We start from the raw sequence: 25,387 nt of genomic DNA on the forward strand, positions 1-25,387 counted from the left end.
GTTCTTGCAAAGGCAGTTGTTTTTATATGCATTTGACTGCGGATACCGATGTTCTTTGGTGGTTGGGTTTCAATTAGCCACACATCTCGGAGTGGTTGGCCTGACTCTGTTCAAGACTACACATTTACACAATTTACTCATTTACTACTACAAATACACGCCAGACTGTGCACAGATGCCTTGGCATCACTGCAGAGTATTTTTGAATCATTTTCAGAATAACTGCACAGTTATTCTGCAGTTTATTCTGTAACCTAGAGTAGATAAACAAATAACTAATAAATAAATTGGATTTGAATTTGGGTCCTGGAATAACAGGAAATAGAATCAATGTAAAGATGATACTTGTGGTTTATTTTTTAATATACACATAAATTTTATATTTTTATTAATTAATTAATGATAGGCGTTTAAAAAAAACGCGAAATGTGATATATAACTGTCATTAGAGATTGTATAATCTGTAAATAAACTTATACTGTGTAGACATTATAACGGACCGCCTTTTGCATAAATTTATTTAGCCAATGTTACTAAGAAAATTGTGAATTTATAAAACATAAACAGTTAATATTAAAAATAAATCTGAAAATAAGGAAAACTCAAATTGTTTACAAACATTTTATTCAAAATCTAAAATTAAATGGCCATTCTGATTGTAAAAAAAATATCAGTAGATGCTGCGAAAATGGTAAATATTTAATAAGGAAGTTAAAAGTAATAATAATAATAAACAATGTTAATAGACAATTCTTAAAACTAGAGTATTTCAAATCAAATATTTTAAATAATCGATAATACAGTATTTATAAAAAAATTGAGTATTTTTAACATAGTTTAATGAATAAAAATAATATTTTACTTTATATAAACATGTCTTTTATAGTTTTCTTTTTCCAAGCCTTTTTTTCTCCCAAATTTATTTCAATAATTGTTCTGCACTATCTTTGGGTTTTTCCCCAAAGTCGAGAGTTCCAAGGTTCAAATCCTAGTAAAGGCAGTTATTTTTATACAGATTTGAATATTAGATCGTGGAGATCAGGTTCTTTGGTGGTTGGATTTCAATTAACCACTCATCTCAGGAACGGTCAACCTGAGACTACAAGATTATACTTTATTTACATTCATTATCATCCTCTGAAGTACTATCTTACGGTGATTCTGGAGGCTGAACAGAAAAAGAAAGCTATTTTTTTTTTTTGTGATAATTCAAACCTAAATTTTACCTTATACAAATAAAAATATTTTTTACTTTTAAAAATTACAATGCATACTAGAATTAATTTTAAACCCAAAAAAATGTATTATATCTTTAGCAGATTAAAAAAAAAAAAAAAAAAAAAAAAAAAAAAAAAAAAAAAAAAAAAAACTAGAGATAAACATTAAAAAACACGACTTCTGAAAAAAAAAAAACATTACTCTTTAATATCATGTGGGTGACATTTTGTATACAATATAACTTTTTAAGTTTATTTAAACATTCACATAAATAAATATATAACCTATTACACTTCCGGTAACGTAAGAATTCCAACACAGGGTCATAATCTAAATCGGTTCAGCCGTTCAGTTTATGCAGAGGAACATACATACATACACCCTAAATGCATTACACTCATTTTTGTTCAATCGTGTAGAAAAACACGAGATTCTCATTTCGAGTCATATTCAACACATGTATTGATTTCGATGTTTATTTTTTTAATTTTGTACAAATATTTTCTCAGGTAGTGAATTTCGATTAAAATTTCTTATAAATAACCTAAATAAAAGGTTTTTAAGTGAAAAAGTTACATTGCCAATGTCGGCATTTTTAAGAAAATGTGTACGCTACGATTTGTTCAACTAGTGAACAATAAACAACCCCCCACCCAAAGAACTGAGGATGATATTCGTATGTATGAGAAGTAAATTATATGTAGTTTTTACAGACTGACTCAGTCTGTAAAAACTCTAACAGTTGTGAAATCAAGCAAATTTGACCGCGTAACAAAGAATCCTAGAAATGTTTGCAAATGTGGATGAATGTATCAAAACATACAAGGCTGAAGAACATGTGAAAGTTGTTTTTGTAACCCCCTTGAAAATCATTTAACCATGCTGGCAAAGAATTTTAAAAAGTATTTTCTTGCTGATGACAACTTGGTAGCAAGTTACAAGCGGGTTAGAGATCAATTTCAAAATACCCTGAATGGTTCTCAACTGTCGAAGAAGAAATCTCCATAGACTTCACAGCAAGTAGTGAAATCGAAAGACAGCTAGTAATAAATCACTCTTTGAATTTTGGGCAAGGGTGGGAGTTTTCTCCAGTGAAAACAAGAGCTTTTGTTTGTATACTATTACCATTTTCAACTTTCTACCTGTGCAAAACCGGATTTTGTTTGGTGGCTGCTTTGAAGACAAAATATAGATCTCGGCTAAATATAGAAAATGAATCCAGTGTATCTATTTCTAATATTAAACCTTCCTTTGATAAACTTTGCTCTGAAGTTAGGCCCAAGGAAGTCACTAACTATTATTAAACTTGTTTTTAATTTAGTATTGATAAGTTAATTATTAAATTACAGTTAATTATTAATCATTAAATACATATGCAGTACTGATACAATCCTATTTATAATTATATTATATCAGTGTAAATGTGTATTTTATTATTTATTATATCAGAATGTATTTTGTTTTACTTTCCTAAAATGTTAATAAACATTTTAAAAATATTTTCTTTGTGATATGATCATGTCCCCATTTAGTGTTATCATGCCCCCCCTCCCACAGCAGTAGGGGGATGCACTCCAGACTGAGAAACACTGTACTATGGCCAATTTTATGTTGAGATATGCTTAATTTTAGACAGCTCTACAAATAAGAATTTAAACTTTTAACCGCAATTTTATTTCCGGAATAATAAACATGGAATAATATTTTTATAAGTTATTAGAGATGCCAGCACTCATTTTATAAGTAAATTGTTAACCAGGTAAAATATGTTTAAAAAAATCATTTTCATTCTTAGTTATAATAATTTTGAAATTTAGGTAATTATTTGAAAAATTAAATTACAAGAAATTAAGATAAATGTTTAAAAATTTTAAATCTTGAACGTAGAATAAAATGTATTGTTTCATAGATATTTTCCAGACAGTTTATAAAGTACCATAACTGTCATGCTGGTAGGTATTCTATATTATATTCAACTCGCGCTTCTAAACAGCAAAACAATTTCCAAATGTAGTGCACTATTCCAAGAGCTTACTTAGGAAATTAAATAACAAATTGTTTCTGTGTTTCTTCCTTAATTGGACCAATTATACTATTATACTTACAAGAACTGATATTCACCTCTCACTCTAAAGAAATATTATTCTTCTATATGAAGTAGTATCATTACCTTGTTTTCCACAGGGAGAGGCTGTATACTGAACATTACTACTCTGATTAATGCTTCTTATTCATCAGTTATTTCATACTTAATAACGGTTGCAAAATGTCTGAGATAATAGACCGGCAATATAAAGTACCCTCTTTCTGACATTAATATATCCCAGAAAGAGAGTATTAGTTATTTATATTCATTCCTATTAAACAATGCATTTTATCCACTTAGAAGTTTTTTCCACTTACACAAAAAAAAAAATCAATTTAAATATTTTTACTCAGTCTTCATGCAATACAGTCACTATTATTAAGGGAAAGTAGAAATTAATGTAAAAACTTAGCTTTTTCTGTGTTACTGTTCATTTGGTTTGTAATGAAAATTATTTTATAAAGAATATTAAAAATTCTGTCAACTGAATTATAATCAATTATAATCTTCTGACCGAACTTTACCAACCAAATTTTATAAAAAAAAATATTTCTGTTATCCTTGTGTTCAGAGTATGGTGCTACTGTTTTTACCTGGCAACAGCTGCCGATGTATTTTTATGTGTATGTCGTGATATTAATTTATGGGACATCAAGGTTGTTGTCAATAGTAATGGTTTGGTGATTTATGTCTATGAGGTGGTTAGCTAATGTTGGTGCTACAGAGAGCTTTCAAATGTTCATTGTGTCTTTGAAGCTGCATCCTGTTTGACTAATGTAGAACACTGTGCGATCTGAGTTAAATTTACATGTTCAAGGGACGTTATGTTTGTGTAGTATCAGTGTCCTATGAGTTAATGATTTGTTTATTATTTTGAAAGCAACACTGTACCCAGAATTTTTAAGTTTGTAAGCTATTTTCTCTGTTATTTTCTTTGTTTGTATATTAATGTGATGTATTTTTTATCTTTGTTTTTTATTTTATCTACTTTAGAGTACTACCTATATTACAGTGTTGAAATGTTTATGGTTTTAATCTAATAGGTGTGGTTTTGAATATGTTTGTGGATCATAAATCAAAAAAAATCTAGAAGCTTGTTTACTGAGGATGATTGGAATGATGTCTGAAAACATATAAATTGTTATCACTGAATCAAATTTGACTTAGTTTGTTTTTTCAAAAGTTTGTTGTTCTAAATAAAATAATTGTAACTGAAATGTTCTGATAAATAAATATTCATAAATTAAGTAATTTAGTATATTAGGTATTTTACATGCCACAACTTGTACAAAAAAGTTGACATTCGATGAAAGTTATTGACATATTCAGAATAATAAAGTCAGAAATAAAATAATGATTTCATTAGTTAATTTAATATTCTTGATGATACTTCAGTTAATGTTTTGCCAACGCATATAACGTATACTTATAACATATAACATATCATGTGCAGAGGAAATCACAGGGTTTAGAAACTACATATATCATAATTTACACTTTTCCTTAATGCAATCCTAGAAAATAATTACATAAAAAAAATTTAGGAAAAATATATTTAAATAACCTTATATTATTTGTAACAGGAAAATTACATGTACTGACAAATAATACTTACTAAACTATTTCCTGTTTCTAAATAATTTTATACCCAAGTTGTTTTTATTTCTATTTATGTGTAAAAATGTAAAATTAATTTGTAAATAATTAACTGCTCATTGTGCCTTTTAAAAAATTTCCATATCATGAAATTATATTTATGTTTTGAAGTTGTATCCTGTTTTTTCCATTACAGGGCATTATAACCAAGTAGTTTACAGTTAGTTAACAAGTTAGTTAGTTGCCAGCGAGTGGTGGCATGTCGGCCTTTTATTCAGAGGTCACGGGTTCGAATTCTGGTCAAGCATGGCATTTTCATATGCGCTACAAATCATTCATATCATTCTCTGAAACACACCTAACAGTGATCCCAGAGGTTTTAAAAAAAAATTTAGTTTACATATGACCAGGTGCATAGATGAATATACAAACACACAATTATTTACAAATTCAAATATACACTTTTTGACCACATCATAAATTAAAATCTTCTTTAACTCTTAAAAAAAAAATCCTCACCAGGAAATGGCAGCAATTAATTAAAATTACAATAAGATTAATTAACAATACAAAGGAAGTTAATAAAAAAGTATTACAATAAATTTTGGTTTGGTTTCTATTAAACACATCTGCCTAATGTTTTGCAATAACTTTCATTACCAAACATTATAAATAATAACAGTATAAATTAAAAGAATAATTCTTTTATGTATTTTTTAATTTTAATTATTTTTTATATTATTCTAACAAGCGTAAAATGTGTGAATGATTAATGTTATTTTTAAAATTTAAAGTATAAATTTGAAGCAGAAAATTGTGGTTTAGTATTAATTAAACCTTTTGGTATCTCATCTTTTGTATCATTCTGACACAGTTAACTCCCAAATATGTTTTCTGGTTTTTATAAAATTTTATGGAATGGCTGCTTGCTAGAAAATAGATCAACATATTTGTAATATTTTCATAAAATTTCCGTTTTGAAATGGTGGCTGAGGTCTTTTTTAAACAGGGACTATGGAGTGTGGTGTTGGGGGGGCTGAAAAAGTTTTCTTCATTTGTAGTTTAGGCTCTGCTCCAAACATGTCCAACACTTTCAACACTTACATGAACGACACGTACAGAGTGGGCAGAAATTAACTTCTTAATGAAAATTGTTTGTAACCTTTTATTACTTAACTAATTTTCTCGAAAAAAAACACATTTTGTTCCTTGCAATGGTAGAATTGCTAAGCATTGCTAAATTTCCACATAAGCATCACCGTTATCCATCAGTTTCCATAAACGAATGGGGATGTTTGCAAAAGATTTCTGCAGATAATCCAACGATGTTTCCAACAACTTGGTGAATTCGCTCCTCCAATTCATCTAGAATTTTTGGTTTTGTGCGATAAACTTCCTCTTCCGCCCACCGCAAAAACAAAAAGTCGCAGGGTGTTACGTTAGGACTACTAGCTGGCCACTCAAGGGGGCTCTGACGTCTCAACCAGTGTCTTAGAAGTTGGGTGTCGAGCCACACGCAAACAGCACTTGTCAACCAACATTAACCATTAACCATTGTCAAGAAACATTCATTTTTCCGTATCTAAGATTACACCTAAGATTCAACGCCCTCACAGATTACTTCCATAACTATATTATAAGAGAACGAAAACCAATAAAAATTTAACCAATGTCAAGAAACATTGACTCTTCCGTATATCAGATTACGCTTAACTTTCAAGGCCCTCAAAGATTACTTCTATAACTATCTTTTAGACAGCGAAAGCCGTTTTAAATTTAACCAATGACAAGAAAATCTCAAACTTCCTTATCGCAGATTACACTTTCCTTTTTCCTGTTTAGCCTCCGGTAACTACCGTTTAGATAATTCTTCAGAGGATGAATGAGAATGATATGTATGAGTGTAAATGAAGTGTATTCTTGTACATTCTCAGTTTGAACATTCCTGAGATGTGTGGGTAATTGAAACCCAACCACCAAAGAACACCGGTATCCAGGATCTAGTATTCTATCAGATTAACTTTTTTTTTTTTTTTTCTTATTCACTCTACTCCCCTGGGCCGGTCCGACTGGTTGGTATTGCGCCACCCAGGGGAGTGTCTGGTAAACTCTAACGAGCCTCTCCGCCTACCAGCTGAACGTCCGGCATGGCAGGTCGGCTCGCCGGTGTCAGCTCTTTTGAGTGATTTTCTGTTTGCCCATTTGGAAACCACAACATACCTCAAATACCCGTAACGTGGCACCGGGTCTTTTCTTACTCTTCTTCTTCATCAGAACCTATCTAAACCCTTGGAGTCCTCAGTGGATCATTGAGAACGACACACCTCAGTGTACCGTCTCTCACCACTGAGGATGTCCACCCTACCCTATTCTACACTAGTAACCTAGTCGCCTTTCATCTATATCCTTCTCTGTTAATACTGCTACTATAAATTCCGTAACCTTCTTCCAGTTTATTTCGCTCCTCAACATGTGCTCTAGGACCTCTGCTGCGCTCATACCTATTATGCCACAGTTCCTCCTTTTAATTGCCCACCTCTCGCAGCAGAAAAATGTGTGTTCTGCATTGTCAATTCTCTCACAGTACATACATTCTGGACATGGCCTTCTTCCAACACGATGGAGGTACTCATTGAAATTGCCATGACCTGTAAAAAACTGCGTGATATGATAATTTAACTCACCATGTTTCTTGTCTAACCATAGTGCAAGATCTGGAATCAGCTCCTTGGAAACCGTGCGTCTGGCTGGTCCATCCTCCTGCCATCTATGTCTAAGTCTATCTTTTTCTTCATTTGCTTCGAGGCCTTGCGCCCTCTCGACTCTATTTAGGGCCATTAAGTATTGGTGGCACCCCAGACAACACGCACAACGCCTCATAGGAGACCGTCCTGTAAACTGAAACAACCCCCAGCAACAGCCTCCTATGAGTACTAACCAGTCTGTTCAAATTTCTTTTAACCCTGACTGAGTGCCACCACACTGGTACTGCATATAACATCATGGATGTCACTGTGGACGCTATCGCCCTTCGCTTAGAGGGTCTTGGAGCTCTCTGCGAAGACATTATTATATTCAAATTCTTAGTCATCTGTTCACCTTTGGCACGTCTATTATATGCTGGGTGAACCGGCAGTTCCTCTCATAGGTCACACCCAGGTATTTAATCTTTTCGACCTCTGTTATTTGTTGGTTTCCAATTTGGATGGCCGGACGGTCTAAAATCCTCTTCCCTGTGAACATAATATATTTACATTTTTCTATTGCCAGCTGGAGTCCCCTCTCTTTCAACCAATTATCTATCGTCCGTAACGTGTTGTTAGCAATCTCTTGTACATCGACATTTGTTTTACCCTTGATGAGTATCGCCAGGTCATCGGCATAGGCAATTACTTGTACCCCCATCCTGATAGTCTAGTCTTAATATCCCATCAAAGGCCATTATCCAGAGTAAGGGTCCCAGTACAGACCCCTGTGGCACACCGCCATAAATATTGAAACGTAGGCACTCACTCTGCGTCTCCACCAAGCATTCTCTATTTAAGAGGTATTCCCCTACCTGCCTTCTTAAATACGGACTGATACCTTTTTCCACTAATGCCCTATTTATTGATTCCCACTTGATAGAACCGAATGCATTATTTACATCTAAAGCTATGAATAGGGGAATACGCCTCGTTCTCCATGTGCCGCTCCTAGTATCCTTAGCCCAGTCGATCACCTTTGTCGCCGCCTGTATCGTCGAATGACCCTTCATGAATCCAAACTGATTTCCACTAATGCCTATTCCTTCCACAAGTTCCTTAAAGATTCGGCCAGCGAGCATCTTCTCCACTACCTTCGCCATGGTATTTAAAAGACTCAATGGTCTGTATAAAGGTTCTCCATTGTCATTTGTGCCTTTTGGGAAGAACACCACCCTAGATTCCTTCCAGATTCCTGGAAATGTCTTGTTTTCTAATCCATGGGTGGCAACATCAAGCATTTCATAAGGAATTCTCTTTATCAGCCCTTTAAGGAGTGCTGCTGGAATTCCGTCTGGACACGGGCTCTTCCTATTACCCAGTTGTGCTACAGCCAAGTGCAGTTCAGAGAACGTGAAGCGTCTGGGTTCGCAATCTATAACATTTCCTGCAGTTTCCACTCTACCGGGGAATAGCTCATTAATTTGTTGTTCTACCTGCTCATTATTTAATACGGGCAGACGCCTTCCAAATCGCTTAGTGATTATTTTGTATGCCTGTCCCCAGGGGTCTCCGTCTAACTCCTCGCAGAGTCTGTGCCATTGTTTTTTCTTAGACATACGAATAGCTTTGTTTAAGGCCTGTCTGGTCTCTTTAAGAGACCCTTGTTTAAGCGCTCTGGCTTATAAAGTACGAGACGGCATCAAAGTACGAGTACGAGGAGGCATCTCTATGCCTCCTCGTACTCCTGTCCGCCTCGCATTCTGAGTCTCTGCTTCCTTCTTCTGCGCGATTGTAGGAGCCCTCTCAGTGTTTCAATCTCCATATTCCACCAATACACCGAGTGTCTATTAGCTCTTCTGTGAGCTACTCTGCCCATTTCTTGTCTTATAACATTAGTCAGGGCAACTGGTGTCAGATTCTCTATGTTGATAATCCTTTCGGCCGTTCTATCGATTATGATCTCGATCTGTTCCGTTGTAAAACTACTATAGGGCATTTTCTCTCTAGTCACATAGTCTGAGCCTTTTATGGTAATCATAATGGCATGATGGTCACTCGCCACATCATGTGGTAACACTCGCCAGTCCCAGTGTTCCCTACTCCATCTATCGTCTATGATTGTTAGGTCCAACACTGACGAGGGTCCTTTCGCCTCATATGTAGGGGTGCCATCATTTACACAATGACAGCTAATTGCCCCCATCATATCCGTAAGGATCTCACCTCTGCGATTGGTGTATGCGCTTCCTGCTGCAATCGCTTTACTATTGAAATCACCTAGAATAATGACTTTCTTCCTAGCGTTATTTACTACTCCTTGTATTATGTCTAGTCTTCTAGTAAATTCATGTATGTCACAGTTTGGAGACAATAGGCACCAATCACTAGTGTTGAATCCGACTCCACCGCCAACATGCCTCCAGATCTGGACATCAATCTCCATGCTATCCTGCCACTTACATCCATAATTGCCACGTCACCATTTGTATCCACTATCCAGCCTGATCTAGCAACAAGGTACTTGTTCGGCTCCGTGATTATCAGTAAATCAGCCCTTTGCTCTATAACCAGTTCACTAACCAAATCATGAGACATGGTGCTTCTGTTTGCGTTAACCATTATCACCCTAAGCATTTAAGTGTTTTGAGCACCCCCAGCCTCCGGTGCAGTGTTCTTGGCTCCCACAATCCAGGCAGCTACTATGCTCCTGGCATTCAGCAATCTTGTGGTCTCTGCCAACATAATTGAAGAAGAGATCCATTCTGTCAGGGCCCTTGCACTCGTGTTTACGAAATCCAGTATTCCAGCATCTGAAGCACTTTTTCTCTGATTCCCTAATATATGCCCGACAATTTACCCAGCCAATCCTCAACCTTTGTTCCACCAGCTTACAGGCAGCCCTATACGAGGTGATAACTGTAACATTTTGGGTTTCGGCGTACCCTTATCTAATTGACGATATCTTGATGTCCTCATCCTACTCCTACTCTTGCAGTAATTGCAGCAAAAAATTTCTGTCTCAGTGGTGTCATATTCTACATCCCTGATGTGAACTATTGGGCCTTCCCGCTCTTGTACACAGGTCAACATGCAGATCTGCCGCATTATCTCATAGGTTACTTGTAAACTGTGCAGCTTTCTGCGCTCACTGAATTCTCACATGGAGTTCTTCATTCCTGCCCTTACGTAAGGGGATGACCTCTTTTGCATCTTCACTACTTACTGCAGACTTCATCGTTTTAAGTAAATCAGAATAAGATTTTCCAGCTGCTTTGATAACCGCAGATTAACCTAACATACAAAAACCTCACAGATTATTTGATCAGAGAGTTGATGTAGTAAACACAGTGATAGGGTAACATTAAGTGCAGAATTAAATGCTGAGAGGTGAATATATGTTGGCATTAGTTCATATTATATCGGCTTTCAAATTCAAGATGGATATAGTTACACAGTGAGAGGGCAACATTAAGTGGAGAATTTGATACTGATAGGCGAATGAATGTTGGCATTGGTTCATATTATATAGGCTTTCAAATTCAAAATGGATATACTAAACACAGTGAAAGGGCAACATTACAGCAGAATTTAATACTGATAGGTGAATGTATGTTGGCATTGGTTCATATTATATAGGCTCTCAAATTCAAATGGATATAGTAAACACAGTGAATAGGCAACATTACAGCAGAATTTAATACTGAGAGGTGAATGTATGTTGGCATTGGTTTATATTATATAGGCTTTAAAATTCAAAATGGATACAGTAAACACAGTGAGAGGACAACATTAAGTTCAGAATTTGATACTGATAGGGGACTGTATGTTTGCATTAGTTCATATTATATAGGCTTTCAAATTCAAAATTGATACAGTAAACACAGTAAGAGGGCAACATTAAGTGCAGAATTTGATACTGATAGGTAAATGAATGTTAGCATCGGTTCATATTATATAGGCTTTCAGCCTATATAATATGAGTTTGTTAAATTACACACTTTAGAAATTTTTTTTTTGATAACAACTTAGTAACTGTTGCTTTAAAAAATATAATCGTTTATCAACTCAATTTGTGGGTTACAATATACTGTTCCATAGGCAATATGAACAAAAAACCAAGTGATCTTTGATTAAACACAAATTTTTGTCCGAACACAAAGGCAAAAGGTAAAAAAAAAACAACACAAGAAAGAATAAACGTAAATACTATTTCTTTATATTTATTTAAAAATAATCAAATGTACAAAAATACATAAAATACATTAAGAAATTTATATCACACAATAATTATCTTACATTAAAAAAACTTACCATTAAAAGAAAATACATAGTAAAAAAGGTATATGCATAACTTACAGAAAAAATACATTTGATTACAAAAATAATACAGCCTATTTTAAAAATAAAATAGTAAATACACAAATATCAAACATCAACAATTGACTAAAACATTTTTAATATGGCAACAACACATATTTAATAAATTAATAAAAAAAAACAAAAAAACTGGTGTTTATAAAATAGAATCTTTTTTCAAAGATAAAAAAGACTTCATCTAGCTTACAAGATTACTTAAACATTTTTATATCAAATCAAATTTTATGAATGAATTCGTAAAATAGGAAATGTTTTCAGTAAAATTCATAATGGGTAATAGTAATAACATTTATACAATATAATACAAAAAAAATTTAAATATTTACTTAAGTCTTAATTTGATCCATTGTAATAACTATTTTTTATTAAATAATACAAATTTTATTATAGTATAGCTTCAACAAGAAAATATTTTATATTTTATTCTGGGTGGACAAAAATTTATTGTGAGTGCAAAATTAAATATAATGCTTAATAATTAAAATAGTAAACAATAAAAATATTAACATACAATCCTGTGATAAATGTTAGTAAACCTGATGATAATGGTACAAGCTAGTACTCGTTTTGAATTTTAATTGTTTTTTTTTTTTTATAGGACATATCTACTAAACTGATAAACAGAAATTCATATCATACATTTTGTGACACACACATTATTTTCTGAAGTAAAAATCTAAATATTATAACTTAAGAATTAATTACCTACAGATGTAATGTTTCTTATTCATTATATATATTTAGAGACTACTTTTAAACTTTGTAGCCATATTATAACAATATTAAATACTAGAAATAGGACATATTAATAGTACATAATGACATATTAATACTAGAAAGCCACAAAGTAAGATTCCATCCTTGGCTCTTGTAGTGAAAGGTTGTGTCTTATTGTGCTCTGTGATTGTGAGTTGTAACCAGTCCAGCCAGGTGTTCAACAGTTCTTCTACCTGCGTCGCCAGACAATGTGAGAAGGGTCTGCTAGGACATCAGCCGGGCGGCCAGCTACCTGGATTACAGGCCAGTTACATTAAGAAAAGGATAATCCTTTTCTTAATTTTATTTCTATTCTATTCAAATTTCTATAATAATGTAAAGTGAACTCTTGTAGTCATTACGAACACATTAAGTTAATAGCCTATTATTATAGGACTATTGTGCTGATTTTAAAATAATTTTATTTTAAATTGTTTGATATAATCTGTACCTATTTAGGTCTACAGGTTATATCTTGTTTTGATTTTTCTTGTCAGTGATTTTATTTTGCAGCAAGTGTACATTAAGAAGTGTTTAATTAAGTTTAATTTTAATTTTTAAATTTTATTCTTTATTTTTCCTCAATGGAAGGAAAAGTAAGGCCTGCCCCGCCCCGTTCTCCCACCCCGGAACTGTCCGTCGGTGGAGAGGAAAGCGGGTCTGGCGCTAGGAAGCGCCAGAAACGCCGGGACTCCGCGCCTCCTATGGAGACGGAGCCCGTAGCGGGCTGCAGCAAGGCTGCAGCAGCCGCCAACCCGCAGGCTGATGATGGGGCCCCATCACAGCCTGCTACCGTCAGGCGGGAGAAAATCCCGCCAATAATGCTGGACTGCCCGAAGGAGTGGCCAGCATTAGCGCGCGACATTAAGTCGCGGATCGGGGGGCGCCTGGTGGCTAAAAGCACCGGGCTCTCGATAAGGCTGCAGCTGGGCAGCGAGGCGGATTACCGGGCGGTGCAGAGTTTTCTGCACTCGAAGGGAATCGCCTTTCACTCCTTTCAGCTCCCGAAGGACAGGGAGCTGAAGGTGGTTATACGGGGAATCCCCTATGGGGCTGCCCCGGAGGAAGTAAGGGAGGAACTGACCTCCCTTGGCTATGAGGTGGTTTCGGTTAAGAAGCTCCTCACAAGGGACGGTCGGGAAACCCCGACCTGCCTAGTGGCCCTTAAGAGGACCCCTTCGGCCCGGACCATTTATGACCTTGGCAGTATTTTTTACTGCAAGGTCGCAGTGACTGCGTTTGTGTCACGAGGGGGGCCACCCCAGTGCCACAGATGCCAGAAATTTGGACACTCGTCCAATTACTGCCAGAGGGCCCAGCAATGTGTCAAGTGTGGTGGGGACCACGACACTGCCACATGCGTTAAGCCGCGTGATGAACCAGCCTCATGCGTTAACTGCAAGGGGCCTCATCCGGCTAATTACCGGGGTTGCCCCTATTATAAGGAGCAAGTCAATAAGGTCAAGGGCATTAAAAAGCCCGCGACTGTTGACGGCCGCAGCTGGGCCCGTGTTGCCGGTGGGGGAAAATCAGCCCCCAAACCGGAGGTGCCGGCACCTGTGGCCAAGGCGGTAGTGAAAAAAGGGGAGGTACCCTCCCCAACACCCGCCAAGCCAAAACCGGCGGCGACCACCAAGAAGGTGGTGAAACAAAAGGCGGCGACAAAGCCGGCCCCGGCGAAGAAGGCCAAGCCTTCCTCGACGGGAAAGGCAAAGCCTGCTCCGGCTGGGAAGGCCAAGCAGGCTGTTAAAAACACCGCGGCCCCTGTGACCCCGCGCCCCACCAAAAGGGCGGCCGCGCCAAAAGGCACCTCCAGCGGCAATCCGAAACCGGCTACCCCGTTGGAGACCACTGGCATGGACTTCCTGTCGCAGATGACAGTGAAGGATATCCTGCCACATATCATGATGGTTTTGCCACGCCTGCTCCAGGCAAAATCTCTCAAGGACTGTATTCAGTCCTTAATAGAGTGCCTCATGGCTGTACTGTCCAGGTATGGTTAGGCCCACCCTCAGGCTCTTGCAGTGGAACGCCAACTCAGTAGTAGGCCGGACGGAGGAACTATGCCGTCTGGCCGAGGATCTACTGATAGACGTGATACTGTTGTCTGAGACGTGGTTGAACCCAACCAAGCAACTGACCCTTCGGAACTATTTTACATATAGGACGGATAGGCCAGTTCGACCCGGATCTCGCACCTCTGGTGGAACTGCGGTTTTAGTCCACAGACGCCACATGCATACGCGCGTTGTTCTTCATACAAACGTGATGGAGCAAACGTGTGTGCATGTGGAGCATCTGGGCACGGTGTATCGGCTGGTTTCGGCTTATAGCAAGCCGAACGACGCGGTAACCGGCGCAGATCTGGATGCCGTGCTGGAAAATTGGGATGGGCCCATGATACTCATGGGCGACCTCAATGCCAAACACGTGTCATGGAACAGCATTCTGACAAATCCGAATGGCAGATTGCTGTACGAAAGGGCGAGAGCCCGCCGCTTGGTCGTCGTAGGCCCTGAGGTGCCCACGTTCGTGCATCGCTCAGGCAGATCTAGGCCTGACGTGCTGGATATCGCAGTCATGAAGGGGGGTACCCTCCCATTCATGATTGAAACGATAGAAGACCTCAGCTCGGACCATTCCCCTGTCCTGTTGGAACTAGGTCAGGCAGGGGGTGGCCGAGATCCCCCGCCTATACCCCGAAGGTCAGTCAACTGGAAAAGGTTCTACGAGACCCTCCAGCGGGAGTACAGGCCGGTAAATCCTGAGCTCCTGAACACCCCGGAGGAAATCGACGACACTGTCGGGCGCGTCACGTCGTCAATGACTGAGGCCCTGGCAGGCAGCTCATCGGCCAAAACTCGAGCAGTTGTTCGAAACGACCTCCCTCCTCATATCTCCGAAGCCATAACGGAGAAACGACGACTGAGGAGGAGATATCGAATCACCCTGTCCCCCGCTGATAAGCGGGCCTTTTATAATCAAACGGACAGGGTAAAACAACTGCTGACAAGCCATCGAGAGGATTCGTGGAACGAATACCTCGCCTCGGTCTCTGACGACATCTCCTCGGTGTTCAGGTTGAACAGGAGACTGCGAGAAGGGAAGAAGCCTCGCCATCCGGTTGTGGGGCAGCGAGGTTTTCTTGCATACTCGGAGGCGGAGAGGGCCGAGGTATTTGCCGATACCTTGGAGGAGCAGTTCACTCCAAACCCCCCTCCCTCCCCGAACGACGAGCACACAACCGAGGTGGAATCCTTTCTTGTAGATTATTTCTCACAGGTGGAGGATGCCCCTCTAGAGATTGACCAAGTCACTGAAGCGGAAGTTTCCGCAGCCATTAAGGCCACAAGCCCCGACAAGGCCCCGGGTGTCGACGGGATCAGCGCCCGTGCATTCCGGAACATACCGGCCTCCGTGATTACAGCAATTTCGGTGATATTCACGTCCATTTTGTACGTTGGATATTTCCCGAATTGTTGGAAAACGGCCAAAGTCGTATGTTTACCCAAACCGGGGAAAAGTTTACTTTTCCCACGGAATTATAGGCCAATCTCCCTGTTACCGGTATTGTCTAAGTTGTTCGAGAGGATTTTTCTTGAAAAACTGAGGCGATACATGGAGGGAGAAGTGCGGCCCGAGCAATTTGGGTTCAGGGAGGGTCACTCAACCACCCTCCAACTGGTAAAAATAATAGACGACCTTGTCGGAGGCCTGAACAGGAAACGGGTGACTGCAGCCGTTTTTCTGGATGTGGCCAAGGCCTTTGACAAAGTTTGGCATAGCGGGCTGCTTTATAAGCTAGCGCGATCGGCGATCCCCTACCGCTATGTCAGACTGATGCGGTCATATCTGCTAGACCGACATTTTGTCGTGCGCGTAGGGGAAACGATTTCCTCCACCAGAGAAATAGCCGCTGGGGTTCCCCAAGGAGCAGTACTTTCCCCGTTCTTGTACACTTTGTACGTGAACGATATGCCGCTGTCGGAAGGGGTCAAAACGGCCCTTTACGCAGACGACACGGCATATTTCTACGAATCCGCAAATGTGGATTACGCGGTCCGGAGGCTCCAAAGGCAGCTGGACTTAGTGGAACCGTGGCTCGACATGTGGAGAATCAGGGTCAACGGTGAAAAATCGGTGGCCGTGATGTTCACATGCAAGACACGAAAACCGACCAGAGAACTGGAAATCTCAGGGGAGAAAATCCCTTTTGAGAAAACAGTTAAGTACCTGGGGGTGGTGTTGGACAGGCGGCTTACCTTCGGCGAACATGTAAATTATGCGACCCGGAGGGCTAAGGCCGCCAGAGCCTCACTATACCCAGTGCTGAACAGTGCCAGCCCATACCCACTGGCAACTAAGCTTCTCATTTTTCGGCTGTACGTACTGCCGATTCTAACATATGCTTACCCGGCATGGGGGGCAATGTTGAGCTCCTCGCTTCAAAAGAAGATCGAGGCCGTCCAAAACATCGCGTTGCGGACGATCTTTGGAGCTCCGTGGTTCGTCAGGAACGCCACTCTCCGATCTGATGCGAGATTTCAATCCGTGTCCGAGGTGGGGGTGGCGCAGGCGCGCAGACTGTTCGGGAGAGCGGCTGTGTCCGAACACAGTCATCTTCGGGACATCTGCAGAGAGGACCCAACTCCGACAGTTGTAAGGAAGCGGCCTCACGCCGTACTGGACGAACCACCGTGATGGTGCGGTGCGGTAGCCGAAAATCGACAAACCAGGCTTAGGGGCCTCCATATCGCATGAGCCATAAACGGAATAGTGCGTCAGACGCGTTTCCGGGGTCGCGAGTGAATAGTTTTTTTTTTTTTTTTTTTTTTTTTTTTTTTTTTTTTTTTTTTTTTTTTTCTCGCGTGTGTTTTGTTCTGTTTCTCTAGTTTCAGAAACGGGAGAAACGTGGATGTGGAACGACGCGTCGTGCCGTCTCATCCTGCCAGTCGAAAGGAAAGTAAAAATTAAATTTTTTTTTTTTTTTTTTTTTTTTTCTTTTTTCTCGTGTGTGTGTTCTGCTTCTTTTGTTGCAGATGCCAACAGCCACCACAAAAACAAATGGTTTCTTCACTGCGGCCACGCGGTCCCCCCAACCCCTTCTCAGACACACGCGTGTCTGAAGGTTAATAATTACGTGGAAAGAATAATTACTGTTTACTTCTTTCCAGAATCGCCGCCCCAAAACCGCGATCGCGAATAGGTATCACCATCTGTAAGTTAAACTTACAGTAAGATAAAATAACCCAGCAATTGCGACTCCTCCGGAAAAGGGGACACATTGCTCCCTCCTTATAGCTAGTGCCCCGTTGTGGCGTATTCCTGCTAGCCTATTAAAGAGTTAGCACCGAAAGGACTTCAGTGGACGGTCTGAAGGGGAATTACGTCGGGAGGACAGGCTTTATAAGCCTAGCCTTCCGCGGTCGGCCCATGAAATGGGTTCGATAACGCTGGTTTAACAACGGATTGGAATGCAATTAAATCCGTCTTAAATTCACTAAAATAATAATAGACAAAACTTGAAAAATTAGATCCGAGATTAAAAAAAATAACCCTTTTTAAAAACAAGCCCGATTAGAAAGATCCAGCAGCAAGGGACTCTGTCCAGGTTCTGCGATAAAGTAGGGAGTAATAGACTCCTGCCAACTTTGCATTCCATTCCATTCCATTCCACAAAGTAAAGATAATGTAAAAAAAAAATCTATTTTCACTAAAACGTAAAAATATTTATATTACAAACTATGTAAATATAATATGGTATATATCAGTTATGTTTAAATTATATTTGCTATTAATAACTACTACTAACATTTTTCACAAACCAAAATTATATTTTAGAGTTTGAAGGACATGGTTTTATAAATTTCCTTAAAATAATTCAGAAAACTCTCTTTTGTAATAATTGCAAGTTAAAATTCCAAAAGAGTCGAATCTCCACTGTTCCAAAATAATTTTCTGAAAAACTTTACTTGTAAAAAATTACTGTACAAGTTATAATTGTAAAATATAAAATTCATGTACATTAAAATATCATGGCAAAATTTATGGCATAGATTAATTTCTCATACAAGTAGCATACGAGGTCTGTAAATAAAATAATGAGACTAGTTTTTTTTTGGCAGTCAAAGTGGCAACACTGTAAAGTTACTAATAAACTTATGGTTATATGAACAGCTGATTTATATTACGTATTAATATTTTTAGTCTATTATTGCCATCTTAGACGTAAACAAAATTTTTGTGAAACGAGTTTTTGTTGTGCATTACAAAAATGAGTGATACTAATTATGAGCAACATTGTGCAATCAAGTTTTGTGTTAAACTTTGTGAGAATGCTACTGAAACTCTTTCACAACTGAAAAGGGCGTATGGAGATGATGCTCTGCCATGAGCTCAAGTTTTTAGGGGGTTTAAAGCATTTTCAGATGGCCAGGAATCAGTTGAAGATGATCCATGCTCTGAAAGACCATTAATGTCAAAAAGTGATGACAATGTTGAGCGAATCAGAAAATTGATACGGTACGACCGGCAATTAGCTGTCAGAATGATTACAGAACAATTTAATTTACCACAGTACATTAAATTTTGATAAATGAATTGGACATGAAAAAAGTTTGTGCAAAATTGGTCCCACAATGCTGAACAGAAAACCTCACTGCTGAACAGAAAAACAACAGGGTGGAAATGTGCCGCGACCTTCCAGGGCAAATTGAAACTGATCCTGATTTTCTAAAAAAAAATGTTATTACTGATGACAAATCTCATATATTTGAGTACGATCCAGAAACAAAATGTCAAAGCAAGGAGTGGCACACTTCAAACTCACTACATCCCAAAAAAGCAAAAATGAGCAAATAAAAAATCAGAACCACGCTAATTTGTTTCTTCTTTAGTAATGGCATTGTCCATAAGTAGTTTTTGCCTACAGGACAGACTGTAAATGCCTGAAAGACTGTGGAAAAGAGTTGCCATCAAAGGATCTGCATTTAATGCACCTTGTCATGTTGCACTCTCAGTTAATGAGTTTTTGGCAAAGAAAAACATTCCTGTAATTCCTCAACCACCTTATTCACCTGACTTGAGTCCCTGCCACTTTTTCCTGTAACCGACTTTAAAAAAACACCTCAAAGGATGGCATTTTGGAACAGTAGAAAACATTAAAAATAATGTAACCAACCATCTGAAGGATATTCCGGTTTCTGAGTTTCAACACTGCTATGAAGAGTGGGAATACCGTTTGAAGTGTTGTGTGGCTTCCCAAGGGAACTATTTCGAAGAAGAGTCCATGTATAATTGAACTGTAAATAATAAGTTTTGCTGAACTAGTCTCATTACTTTATTAACAAATTTCGTATTACATAAAAATAAATGCTTTAAGTTGTGAATGAAGTCAGTAACAATAAAGAATTAAATTACAAAGAAATTTAAGAATGAATACGTGGAAAGAAATAAGTAATGATAAGTGGAAAGACAAAAAAATAATTTTGAGTTATAAGACAACAAAATTATTAACAATGATAAAAAATGGTGAGCTTGAAACTGGGAATGTTAATAAGGAGAACATCCAGATGTCAAAATACAATGATTAAATTCTGATTTTCAATATGTTTACTATCTGTACCACTGAAAATAAAATGTGATATAAAATTCTCGCACTGTTGTGATTTGAATTCCTCCAATGAAAGTCAGCTTGAACAATTTATATTAAATTATATCTCACAAATAACAATACACAAATCCAGGGATGGGTTTATATAATGTTTTTTTTTGTTTTTTTAGGAAATCTGAGCTTGTATTTTGCCTGATCTTTATTTCGAGAGGAAAACTAAGTTTTCAATAAATATTGTTGAACAATAATGTACTGCTTTCATCCTCAGTAAAAAATCCCCAATTATCTGAATGGTTGTGAACAGGATGGTATCTGCTACCTGGACAGACTTTTATACAGGGCTGTTTTCTTGGTATTGCAGTTCCTCTCTTTTTAGATTATACTTTCTCATTATCCATCCCTTTTCCTAATCAATGATCCATTCTTCCCAATAAGGGTCCTGTGGGTGTAGATAAGATACTAAGTCCATGCTGAGGTTGTAAAGACTTGTAGAGCCACTGTGATCTGACGAGAGATGACTGTTTTCTGACCAGTGGCTGAACAATACATCTAATGGCTGAAGTGCCTGATGGGTAAATCCAGGACTCCTAATCCCTCCTAAAATACAAATACAGATCTGATAGAGGGCTGTAGAGAAGTAGCTCAATAAATTGAAACAAAACTTAAATCTCTGATATTTTTCTTTCTGATCTCTTTCATCATATCAATAATTTCTCCTCTACTGTTGTCTTTTTTTACATCCTGAAATGATTACTTTTAATACCTGCTTGTTTTATTTCACAATTCCTGTTTCAAAAATACAACCCACTCACAACATCTAATTTAAATTCAACTAAATTTCACAATTTTCTTCACATCTGTGTTCGTTTCTTGATTTTTAACTTAAGTACTTCATAAGTTACTTCCTAATTTATAATATAATTATTCTACTTATAAAAAAAAAATTACTTGGAATTATATCTTATGTTGTAGAATGTAATATTATTTTTATACGAGGTGATATTTAAGTATGGAAACATCTTTATACTGCATACCTGAAAGTTACTTGGAGATAGAAAGAAAAGGGGTTCTACACAATTAAAAAAAACTGCATTGTGGTGGGTTTTTAATTTTTATCTGCCACATTGAATCAAATTTAATTCTTTTAAATAGCACGGTGGATGGACACATGATTTCAATTTAAAATTTTACAAGAAAAACAATGTTTTTCTGTTAATGCCTTCATTATCAAATTAAAAGCATTCAAATCTCCAATGACAGAAAAATCGTGTTAACTATAAAACAAGGTAAAATAGCATTTTACATTTATAATACATACAATAACAAAGTTTAAACAGTGCTATAATATTGATGATAATAATAAACAATTACTAATAATTCACAACACAACAAATTAAACGACTATATCAACTGATATTATTTTCTAAATAAAAATTAACTTCCAGTGATAATAGCAGCTGACATTTGTTACTTATCATAAATGAAACAAATCAGCAGGAAATACTTTTTACTTAAAAAATATATTTCATATTTAGTTGAGTAAATCAGCTGTTAATTTATAACAAAATGGTTTGTATTACATTGAAATAATGCTACTTATTAACTCCTCACTTCACCTTTTTACTTAAACATACTTGCTTGTGATGTAAAATTTGATAGAACTAGTAAAAATTAAGTTGTAGGCCTACCTACGGTTAAAATTTGATGTTTGGTGAAAGTTTTATTATTAGTTTCCTTGTTCATTTATTTACGTTTATTAAATATTAAACAAATAACAATGCCTTCTTTAAGTGAAACCAAACGAATAACTCTATTGATGATGTACAGGTATAATGACAGAGTTCAGCCTTTACAAGAGGTAGGTGATTGATTTAATAATAGATTTCCAAACAGAGAACAAATAAGTAAATCGACTGTGATCAAGACAGTACAGTGATTTGAAGAAACTGGTACTGTAAAAAATTGTCCTTGCAACAGAAGACAAAGAACCATCACAACTGATGCAAAGTCATTAGATGAATGCAGACCTTTTGTGAATTCTCATTCATCGATTGGGAAAGCTGTTGTCTAACATGATATCAGTTATTTTTCAGTTCAAAAAAATTCTTAATACAAATAAATATCACCCTTATAAGCTACTTGGAATTATGAATTATACTCATTGCAACTTTGAATGCTTATAAGTATATAACAAAGGCATTAACAGAAAAATGAATTTCACCATCATTTTTCTAGTAAAATTTTAAATCAAAAACATGTTTCATATAGCTTCTATTTAAAAAAAATTAAGTTTGATTTAATACAGCAGATAAAAATTAAAAAACCCACCATAATGCAGACTGTATGAAACTATATGAACCCTTCAAATACCTATCAGCCTCCTTCTTTTTGCCTCCAAATATCTCTCAGTTATGCAGTATAAAGCAGTTTCCATACTTAAATATCTCCCGGTATACGTATCTTTAAAATTAACAGATATCAGTTCTAGTTATTGATAAAAACCTGTTTCACATACTGTAAATCTGGTATGACAAATATTTTATTACATGTGATTTACACAATCAATATACATATGATAATGAAAATTAAAATATTGAATGCAGTAGCTAGTTTAATATCTCCAGGTCACCTGAAAAATAATAATTTTGTTTACAGTACTGATATCATTTATTCACACATATGTTGTTACATAGTTTCATCATTATTCATGCTCAATTTTAAATATCTGATGCAATAAATTATAATTAACATTAACTTTTATTCAATACATATAATAAATATTAACTTTTTATCAACTGAATCTAAAAATTAAAATTATTAGGAATATAATTTGTAAAACACATTAACAAAACGTGTATTAATATTTTATCAAATATTATGTACCACTAAAACTGCAATACTAATTTATTTCAGTTGTGTTACAACATTTAATGGGTCAGGTGTATCTACACCTTATCAACATATGTTAATTACCTATATTGTACACATTTATTATGTTACCCTTTATTCAGTTCAGTCACACCTAGTTTTTTGGTTGGTTTTTAATAGTTCTGTTGTAATTATTTTTCTTTATCAAAAAGTTAAACAAATGAAACTCTACAGCAATTAATGATTTACATACAGAAAATGACAAAAGGAGTATAAACAGATCAATCAAGGTTGACTTCTAAAAATGTGATCAAGGACTCAAATGTGATCAAAGGACAAATGTGATTCGAACATTATACGTAATTTTCAAAAATGTGTAAAAGTTAAATATTTTAGGTAGAAAGTGGTAAATAGAACAATATACAAATCTTAGAAAGATTAGAAATTCTTGTAGCAAAGAATATTTTTATTATTTCATTTATGTTTAATTATTAAATTAAAAATAAGCTGTTACATTTTTATAAACATATTTTTTTTAAATAATACATTTTATTCTATAAATTTCATAATTTGTGTTTTAACAACCTTTTTATTTTACACATAATAATAAATATATTCAGAATTTAATGAATTTAATTTATTAATTTAATCAGAATTTAATGACTGATTATTCCAATCATATAAAAAAACACACACACACACACACACAGACAGACAGAGAGAGAGAGAGAGAGAGAGAGAGTGAGATGGGGGGGATAATTTTTAAGTAAATTATTTTTAACTCTTTACCCATGATGTAATGGAGACGGTACATGCATTTGGGGTAAGAGGTTGTGTGTGTGTGTATGTCTGTTACCATTTTTGCCAAAAACTACTGGACAGATTTCAATGTGGTTTTTTGCAATACATAGGTGTCACTTCAGAGCAGGTTCTTAGACATGTTTTACAGTTATAGGCTATCAAGGGGCACTGAAGTAGATGTGTTTCTCTAAAACGGTCGGGTCAATTTTAATGCAATTTTTTTCAGAATGATATATCTAAAAAAAAACTGGTACTTACGTATTAACGCCACTGCAGCTACAGCTTTATTTAAAAACAAAGTAGTCAATCGGATTTTGGTGGAAAATGGGCCGATATAGAGTTTAACATAGATTCAAAACAGTCTCTTTATTAATTTTAATATATTTATTTTATAAATATAGTTTAACCAAACTTAACCTACGCTCGCTTCGCTCGCTAACCTTGACTAATTAACATTGACTAATTATTTAATAATTACTGAATTTATTAAATAAATACTCAAATAATTACGGTGTTAATTAGTTAAGGTTAGCGAGCATAGCGAGCATAGGTTAAGTTTGGTTAAATTATATTTATAAAATAAATAAATATAAATAACCATTTCTTAAAATTAATAAAGAGACTCAATAAAATAAATACTTAATTTTAAATAAAGCTGTAGCTGCGGTGGCGTTAATACGTAAGTACCAAAAAACGTCTCAGTTATGTCAAGAAACACAGGTAAATTTTTTGTTGACTGATCGAGTAGTTTTTTGCCCATGATGGAACGGAAACAGTGTATGCATTTGGGGTAAGAGGTTTTGTATACGTGTGTGTTACCATTTTCTTCAAAAACGACTGGACCAGTTTTTATGCGGTTTATGCATTACATAGGTATCACCTCAGAGCAGGTTTTTAGATTAGTTTTACGGTTATAGGCCAACAGGGGGTGCTGCAATAGAAGTGTTTCTCTAAAACAGGTCAATTTTGATGTGGTTTTCTGCATTACATAGGTATCACCACAGAGCAGGTTCTTAGATTAGTTTTACGGTTACAAGCTACCAGGGGGCGCTGTAATAGATATGTTTCTTCAAAAACTGCTTCGTGGGTTTTTAACATTTTTAATTTTATCACTAAAAAAATTTTAATTCTATCAAGACAAAATTTTATCACTTGTTCTTTTTAGTTTAACCTAACTTGACGTGTTAGTGAAATCTGCTAATGAGATATTTTTCATTGTTCTACCCTTGCTTAATTGGGCTTTTTGGGGCAAAATGGTAACAAGTTATTTCTGGTTTTTTTTTAATATTTTGTTAAGAAAATATCTATTTCAATTAGGAATGATTATTTTTGAAAAAATATATGTTTGCAATATTTCCAAAATTTCTAAATTATTTTTACAATCAG

At 36.3% G+C, this 25,387-nt stretch overlaps 2 protein-coding genes across 2 annotated transcripts in view; both read right to left on the minus strand.

Moving 5' to 3' along the window:
• Nucleotides 1–9,313: 9,313 nt before the first annotated feature.
• LOC142331686 (uncharacterized) lies at nucleotides 9,314–10,030 on the minus strand. Its single transcript, XM_075377718.1, has one exon. It carries the CDS (start codon nucleotides 10,028–10,030, stop codon nucleotides 9,314–9,316), a length of 717 nt encoding a protein of 238 aa, XP_075233833.1.
• A 1,751-nt stretch (nucleotides 10,031–11,781) lies between these two features.
• LOC142331687 (cadherin-related family member 1a-like) overlaps nucleotides 11,782–25,387 on the minus strand; it is a 113,991-nt gene continuing 100,385 nt past the window's right edge. Inside the window, 1 exon segment of the mRNA XM_075377719.1 lies at nucleotides 11,782–12,973. Within this exon segment, the coding sequence (XP_075233834.1) occupies nucleotides 12,911–12,973 (63 nt within the window). The 3' untranslated portion in view covers nucleotides 11,782–12,910.

Source organism: Lycorma delicatula, chromosome 10 (genome assembly GCF_047948215.1).
Source record: "Lycorma delicatula isolate Av1 chromosome 10, ASM4794821v1, whole genome shotgun sequence".
Taxonomy (NCBI): domain Eukaryota; kingdom Metazoa; phylum Arthropoda; class Insecta; order Hemiptera; family Fulgoridae; genus Lycorma; species Lycorma delicatula.

Bases quoted from the DNA above. Each gene is read 5' to 3' on its own strand.
- LOC142331686 (XM_075377718.1), bottom strand. From the start codon at position 10,030: ATGGAGATTGATGTCCAGATCTGGAGGCATGTTGGCGGTGGAGTCGGA.